Source organism: Stigmatopora nigra, chromosome 1 (assembly GCF_051989575.1).
Source record: "Stigmatopora nigra isolate UIUO_SnigA chromosome 1, RoL_Snig_1.1, whole genome shotgun sequence".
NCBI classification, from domain to species: Eukaryota; Metazoa; Chordata; class Actinopteri; order Syngnathiformes; family Syngnathidae; genus Stigmatopora; species Stigmatopora nigra.
In genome coordinates, this window is record NC_135508.1 from 3,426,241 (window position 1) to 3,435,000 (window position 8,760).

Genomic DNA, 8,760 nt, shown 5'->3' on the forward strand with positions numbered 1-8,760 from the left:
ATAGTCAATAAATAATAATCAATAAATAATAGTCATTAAATAATAATCAATAAATTCGTAATAAATAAATGAGTAGTCAACAGAATAAATACTAAGTAGTAGTCAACATAGATAAGTAGTCAACAGAATAAATACTAAGTAGATCTATAATCTACATTTGAATTTGATCCTAAAACAGAAAGTCTGCACTCATGATCGACTTTCCCGGGCCACCCAAAATACTCCAGTGGGCCAAATTTAGCCCGCGGGCCGCCACTTTGACACCGCTTAAAACTCTAACTTACAATTAAAATATAAGTCCCCAACTTAAACACCAAAGAAGGATGACACATTCAATATATAATTAATGAGGTTTTGTGCATAGACAAGCACCAAAAGCATGCGTAACATAAGCCAGGTTTTTTTCTATGGCGGTTAAAGGCCAGAGCAGTCGTAACGGCTAAAGCAGGTGTGATGCGTTCACTGGTTTGACATTTTGACCTGAAGCTTCACAAGAAAGGCTGCCATATTCTCTCTTGTTCTTACGCAAGAGTTACTCTTGTCATAGGTGAGTTTTTTATGTATGTGTGTGTGTGTGTGTGTGTGTGTGTGTGTGTGTTGAGGTAATGGATGTTGCCTACTGCTGACATCTTGTAGTACAGATATGTAAAAAAGCCTCTAGGGTGACAGTTTAATGCTGCATTCGTGTCTCCGTGGGAAAGTGCGGAATAAGTAGCTCTTCCAATTTGAAGTCCTCGTCACTTTAACATTCCGTTGGGTTAAATTACGAAAAAATAAAGAGCTTAAAAGTGGGTTTGTGATGATGTGAATGATCCTGATGTGTGTGTGTGTGTATGTGTGTTTTTAAGAAGTATAATGTAGGTTGCCCTTTTAGGCTTGGTGCATTTTGTGTACTTGGCAGGCCTTTATTTGAAGTGAGACGCACCAAAACCTTCACCAAGTGTTGACCTTTAAAGTAGCCAAGGTGTCAACGTGCCTACAAATGATTTCTCGCACTTTTTTCCTAGTCCCACGCTGACTTTTCTTGCTGACTCAGCGTTAATGCCAGCAAACAAATTGTGTATTAAATAATGCTCGTTATTTGTTTTAACCTTCGAAAGTCCCAGAAGTGGCCCGTAATCTTGGGGAGGGAAAATGGTGAGGATAAAGAATGAATGATCCAGAAAAGTCCTTTCTTTGCTTAACATTGATTTTATATTGTGGTTATCCTCACAAGGGTGCTGGGATTTTGTGGGAACGAAATCAGGGGGAACTGTTATTCGTTTTGTTATGCTAAAGTGTTCAAAGACACGGCCATCAAAGGACATGGCCGTCAAAGACACGGTCGTCAAAGACACGACTGTCAAAGACACGACTGTCAAAGACACGACTATCAAAGACACGACCGTCAAAGACAACCGTCAAAGACACGATTGTCAAAGACACGATTGTCAAAGACACGATTGTCAAAGACACGATTGTCAAAGACACGATTGTCAAAGACACGATTGTCAAAGACACGATTGTCAAAGACACGATTGTCAAAGACACGATTGTCAAAGACACGATTGTCAAAGACACGATTGTCAAAGACACGATTGTCAAAGACACGATTGTCAAAGACACGATTGTCAAAGACACGATTGTCAAAGACACGATTGTCAAAGACACGATTGTCAAAGACACGATTGTCAAAGACACGATTGTCAAAGACACGATTGTCAAAGACACGATTGTCAAAGACACGATTGTCAAAGACACGATTGTCAAAGACACGATTGTCAAAGACACGATTGTCAAAGACACGATTGTCAAAGACACGATTGTCAAAGACACGATTGTCAAAGACACGATTGTCAAAGACACGATTGTCAAAGACACGATTGTCAAAGACACGATTGTCAAAGACACGATTGTCAAAGACACGATTGTCAAAGACACGATTGTCAAAGACACGATTGTCAAAGACACGATTGTCAAAGACACGATTGTCAAAGACACGATTGTCAAAGACACGATTGTCAAAGACACGATTGTCAAAGACACGATTGTCAAAGACACGATTGTCAAAGACACGACCGTCAAAGACACGACCGTCAAAGACACGACCGTCAAAGACACAACCATCAAAGACACAACCATCAAAGACACAACCGTCAAAGACACAACCGTCAAAGACACAACCGTCAAAGACACAACCGTCAAAGACACAACCATCAAATACACAACTGCCAAAGACACAACCATCAAAAACACAACCATCAAAGACACAACCGAAAAAAAAACAACCATCAAAGACACAACCCAAAAAGACACAACCCAAAAAGACACAACCCAAAAAGACACAACCCAAAAAGACACAACGATCAAAGACACAACCATCAAAGACAAAAATAAACAATAATAATGATTAATTTGTTGTTTTCAGTAACCTGACAATTCAGTCAAACATTAAATAGCAAAGAACTGACTCATTTTGATGGCCATTTTTAGACTTCTTGGTACCTTTTTAGTAATGTAAATATGCCAGACTTCCTTCCACACGTGCCTGTCACCTTCAGGACCCCCACGGAAAACACAACACTCATACCGAAAGGTCGAACATGACACACTTCCGTGCACACGCACACAATGTGCCTTCAAACTTCTGCAGTCTAAATCTAGCCAAATTGTAAACACTATCTACATTTCATCACTTGGGGGACAACAGCCAATCACGGGGCACGAGGAGATGAACAACCAACCATTAGCTAGGGCCAATTTAAAGTATTTAACCAGCTAGCCTAGCAGGTATGTTTTTTTTGGAATGTAGAAGGAAACTGGAGTACCCGGACAAAACCCACATAGTGAGGACCCTCCCTGGGATCGAACTATCGACTGCAGAACTGTGCGCCCGCTAACTAACCACTTGCCTGAAGCAAAACATTCTTATTTCTTATTCTGCAAAGATGGCTAAAGTTTGGAGTTGATCCAAGTATTGGCGTCCACCCAAAAGATGCGGGGTACTGTACACCCCTGTAGAAGTGGGGGCACTGATATGAATTGAGGGAATTGGCCATGTGACATATTCCACTGGAAAATGACGTCACGGCAGCCTCGACAAAGCAGCTCGTTTGTCACTGGTGAAGAAGACGAGCGTTAAGAGGAGTTGCTCGCCTCTCTCTCACGCTTTCTGTGGACTTCTCTCTCCCTCCCTTCCTCTTTCTCTCTCTCTCCATTTCTCCCTCCTCTCTCTGTCTCTCTCGCTCTCTCTTTCTGTCTCTCTCTTTCTGTGTCTCTCTCTCCCACCCTTCCTCTTTCTCTCTTTCTCCATCTCTCCCCTCCTTTCTCTCTCCCACTCTCTCTCTTTCTCCCTCCCCTTTCTCTCGCCCTCTCTCTAACTCCTCCCTTCATCCCTCTATCTCTCACTCTCTCTTTCTCTCTTCCCTTTGTTTCTCACCCTCTCATCTCACACCTTCTTCTCACCCTCTCTCTCACCCTCATTCTCCCCTCTCTCTCACCACTCTCACTCACCCTCTCTCTCTCACCCTCTCTCTCTCACTCCCTCTCTCTCACTCCTCCTCTCTTCGTCTCTCTCTCTCTCTCTATCTCTCTCTCTCTCTTCTCTCTCTCTCTCCTCTCTCTCTCTCTCTCTGCTCTCTCTCTTCCTGTCTCTCTCTCTCTCTCTCTGTCTCTCTTCTCTCTCTCACTCTCTCTCTGTCTCTCACTCACTCACTCACTCTCTCTCCCTCCCTCCCTTCATCCTCTATCTACCCCTCTCTCTCCTCTCTCTCTCTCTCATCCTCTCTCTCTCTCTCTCTCTCTCATCTCTCTCTCTCTCTCTCCTCTCTCTCACTCTCTCTCTCTCTCTCTCCCTCACTCTCTCTCTCTCTGTCTCTCACTCACTCACCTCTCCCTCCCTCCCTTCATCCTCTATCTACCCCCCCCCCTCTCTCTCTCTCATCTCTCTCTCATCTCTCCTCTCTCTTCTCTCTCTCTCCTCTCTCTCTCTCTCCTCTCCTCCTCTCTTCTCTCTCTCTATCTCTCTCTCTCTCTCTCTCTCTCTCTCTCTCTCTCTCTCTCTCTACTCTCTCTCTCTTCTCTCTCTCTCTCTCTCTCTCTCTCTCTCTCTCTCCTCTCTCCTCTCCCTCTCTCCCTCTCTATTCCCTCTCCCTCTCTCTCTCTTCTCTCTCCCTCACTCTCTTTTTATCCCACTCTCCCTCACCCCCCACTCTCTCTCCATCTCTGTCTGTAACTCCCCCACACTCACAAGCCCCCCCCCCCCCCCTCTCTCGCTCGCTCCATTTCTCCACTCTCTCTCACACACACGCTCTCTCCTCTCTCTCTTCTCCTTCCAACTCTTCACAAACACCCGCCACCTTCTCCGTGGCTGTTCCTTATTCTTTTCTCTCTCACACTCTCTCTCTCCCCCCTTCTCTCCCCCTTTTTTTCTGTGTGGAAATTCCAGATCCATCCCGTCTGCCCACCTTCCCTCCACCAGAGACAGTTGACGTCCAATTCCGAGATGCCGGACCCCCTAACTCCTCACGACCACCCGACGACTCCAACATCTACTACTTCTACTACATATCAACATTTCTGGACGTTTATCACCTTGACAACGATGTAAAAGATCGCGATAAAGAAAGAAAAAAAATCCAGCAGACGAGGATGTTTTCTCCCCCTCTTTTTTCCCAACCCCAAATCTGTTTTAATAGCCCACGAAGAAGAAATCAAGGTAAAGTTTGAGGGTTCCTTTTTTGACTTCCGGTTTACCTGTCCACCTTTACATTAGCACCCACATTTTTTTAATCAACTCCAACTATATTTTCACGATTTTCCAACGAGTTAAAGAGAATTGACATACGCCAGCCACCACGTCGAACATGGCTTAAAAATGATGTTGTCGTCACCACAAGAAGGAGAAAAGTCCGTCACTTGAGCGTCGTTAGCCATTGTTGACTTTTTTTAATCAATCGCCAATCGGAATGATCGAATACCCGGCGGATTGATTTGCCGATTTGACAAGGAGAACATGTGGATACATCGGAGTGCCACCCGCAGGTAAGACATCCACTTTTCCCCCATGTTTTTAAACCCCATTTCAAAACGTCTCTTTATGGTTAAAAGTCTATTTTTAAACGCACGTCATTTGTTTACGTCATTGTGTCTGGAATCTATTGATAATCCTGTCTTGTCAACTACATTTTTCTTAATCAGGTGTGGCTGTTTTCGATGCATTTTTAAGCAGTTCATTCCTAACCTGACCACCAGGGGTTGCCAAAGTAGCAATAAACGCTTGAGAGTCGAGATTGGCTCTGAACTAACCCCCCCCCCCCACCTGTGAGAGTATACGCTCAATTATCAGGCTAATTACAAGCTGAAAACAATAACACCATTAAGGGGGTTTCTTCTTTGTTGTATTACAAAAAGAGCAAAACTACTCATATTTTACACAATAACTAATTTTGACGCCAATAGACGTCCAATCCATTTTGACCAGGTTCAAAATATGTGCATTCCTAGTCAGTTTTTCCATTTTTAAATGAATAAAACGCCCATTTTTGTTGTTTTTTGTAAGATATATTTGCATAAATTATGCAGAAAAAATTGCCTACCAAGCCTAATATACATTATATTTTGATAGTTAATTATTCCCTGATTTATTTTTCTGAAATGAATAATACGTCCATTTTTTTGGGATTTTGGTAAGATATATTTGCATAAATTATGCAAAAAAAATGTTCGCCAAGGCTAATAAACATTATATTTTAGTAGTTAATTATTCCCTGATTTATTTTTCCGAAATAAGAAGTCCATTTTTGTTGTTTTTTGGTAAGATATATTTGCATAGATTATGCAAGAAAAAATGTCTGCCAGGGCTAATATACATTAAATTTTGGATAATTGATTATTCCCTGATTATTTTTTTCAGCAATTAGTTGATTTATCAGCTCTTAAATAATATAAATCATATGTTATTTGCTATTTTTATACTCTGGAAATGTACAGTTTAGCCAATAAAGATCTACTTGGTAAAGTTGGACATAAATGTGATGTAATTATAGAATTATTTTGGATATGTAAAGGCAGATATTGGCAAATATGTCATTTAGATGCATTGCTTTGTTAATAAAGGACTATAGAATTCAAAATAATGAGTATTCTTCAATTTTAAAGGAATATATCCTCATTCCTCCATTTTAGTTGGCATAATTTTGGCAGCCTGAACAATGGAGTTTTTGGAAATGTTCTCATTATGATTTTTATCCCAACATCAGACTCCAACTGTGCTTTTCTCGCTCCTCATATTCAGCGAGGGTGAAAAACTGTCTCTTTCATTTTAAAAAATGGTTCTCAGGCTTTTGGCTGAATTCTCAGGAGAAAAAAACTTCAGATTTTACTTAAATTTATTCCGAAACTTTAATTTTATCCCAAAAAAACCCCACCAAACCCAGAAAATCCAACAAAAATACCATCTAATCATCTAAATACATCATGATTGACCATCAAACCTCGATTTATTTCATTCTCGGTCCTACATTACGCTTATTCCATGCTTAAAATTCCCATTGGAACAGATTTAAGCTACAAAAATATCACTGGCATAGACACTAGTTGCATTTCAAGCCAGAACTGGTGCAGCTTTTCACATCAAAGGCTTAGTTATATATAGGAAACAGTTCATTTTCCATTTCAGGATGAAAAAAAATGGACTTAAACTACACGGTCAGGAATTAAATTCATTTAATTTAGCCGGGTGAAGTCCTAACACACGTCTGAGGGTACAAAGGTGACATCATGGATATATCTACATTGCTGTAATTTAGGTGGCACCCCTAATAAGCTATCAGGGTTATTAGCAATGGCCTCTCTGGAGTATGATTAACCCAATTTGTACTGAAATTGACTGTCTTGCTTCAGTCCTCGAGAGATGTCTGTAAACTCCAACTGTCATAAATACCCAGCAGTGCGTTCAATCTGAAAAAAAAGGCTAAAAACTGTTCGTCCCTGTGAAAAAAAGCACAAGACTCAACAACAACCATTTGCGACTTCATTGAATCCAACTGGAAAGTACTCTGTTCCCGAAACAACTTGTTTACCCGTATAGAAATGATAAAGCTACATAGGCGGGTGGAGGGTTAGGAAGTTTGTGAGATAAAAAACAGGTGAATTCGGTCTAATCATCTGGAGGGTGGACGGAAATGGCGTTATTGCATATCTGTCATTGTCGGCTAATGGATTCCCTTATTAATGATTGTGATTCCCCTTATTAAGGGATAAAAAATGTACATATGCAACGTGGCATGTATTTACTCACAAAGGGTCCACTTAAAATTTAAAGTGGACAGGGTGGGTGCCCAATCAGTCAAGTGCGCCTTTTGTATGCACTAAATTCAAGATTGTGTAGATGTCGCTGTATGATGGTGACAGCTTGACTGTCTGGGTACATTGCTTGCTGACACGCTATATTTATGTAGTGAAAAGGGAATGCAAGTGTGCATATCATACTTGAAGCATGATAATGTATTAGAAGTCAAATATTATGTTTTTGTCTGCTACCAGTGAACAAGGCGAAACTGGATTAGAGCCGAAATGGGGAAGACGAGATCGGTTTTACAAAAAAACGTACAAAATAAACATCTGGGTCTGAAATTCGGGATGTACTAAATTCAAGATTCTGTAGATGTCGCGAACGGACTAAATCAACATCTGTGTCTGAAATTTAGTATGCACTAAATTCAAGATTCTGTAGATGTCGCTGTATGATGGTGACAGCTTGACTGTCTGGGTACATTGCTTGCTGATGCTCTATATTTACATAGTGAAAAGGTGGACCTGTGAAAAGGGAATGCGGATATCATGCTTAAAGCATGACAATATTAGCAGTTAGCAATTTAGTTTTTGTCTGCTACCAGTGACTGAGACAATCCGGATGAGAGCCGCAATGGGGAAGATGAGATCGGTTTCCCCAAAAAAAACATTCTTAAAAAAAATCCCATACAAAAGTTGTTATACGGCGTACACAATTTGTAATGATCAAAAAACGTATAAAATACAGGAAAAATGTATAATTTGACAGGTATGATAATCGCAAAAGATAGAAAGGGCAAACAAAATCAAGATCTGTATCTAAAATTTTATTCAGTATGCACTAAATTCAAGATTCCGTAGATGGCGCTGGATGAGGCAGATAGCTTGACTGTCTGGGTACACCCTGAATCGGTGGCCAGCCAATCACAGAGAATATGGACAACCAATCATAGCTCGGGCCATTTAAAGTATTCAACCCACCTAACATGCATGTTTTTGGAATGTCGGAAGAAACCAGAGTACCTGGAAAAAACCCACACAGCCCTGGGGAGAACAATGCAAACTCCACATAGGTGGATCAACCTGGAATTGAACCCAAGAACCCAGAACTGTGAGGCCAACATACTAACCACTCATCTTGGCCACATTTCACTAAAATACCATCAAAATTTGCCCAACTCGCCCTAAGATTATCGCACCATTCCATTGTTTTCCATACTTTTTCCACCCAGAGGCTCATTAGCACTGCAAAAAATACCTTCTTTAAAGTTATACAATTAAAAGAACCATGCAAAAAAAAGCCCTGGGCACTGCTCCTGACAATTTGGTGTTCTTTTTGTTCCTCCTTCTTTGAATTAAACTTGAGCTTCATCAGAGCAGTAAATCAAGGAGATTCTCAGCCATTCCACTTTCCGTTTGTTTATTTTAGCGTATTTATTTCCGCGTTTTCAGCCATCGGTCTTTAAAAGGCAATCCGTAGATGGTTTC

At 40.9% G+C, this 8,760-nt stretch overlaps 1 protein-coding gene across 2 annotated transcripts in view; it reads left to right on the top strand.

Moving 5' to 3' along the window:
* The first annotated feature begins 4,819 nt into the window (after nucleotides 1–4,819).
* Nucleotides 4,820–8,760, top strand: part of ajap1 (adherens junctions associated protein 1) — a 38,175-nt gene continuing 34,234 nt past the window's right edge. For both annotated transcript variants that reach the window (XM_077732462.1, XM_077732471.1), the window contains exon 1: nucleotides 4,820–5,022. In XM_077732462.1, the coding sequence (XP_077588588.1) occupies nucleotides 4,994–5,022 (29 nt within the window). In that variant the 5' untranslated portion in view covers nucleotides 4,820–4,993. The remainder of the gene's footprint in view (nucleotides 5,023–8,760) is intronic.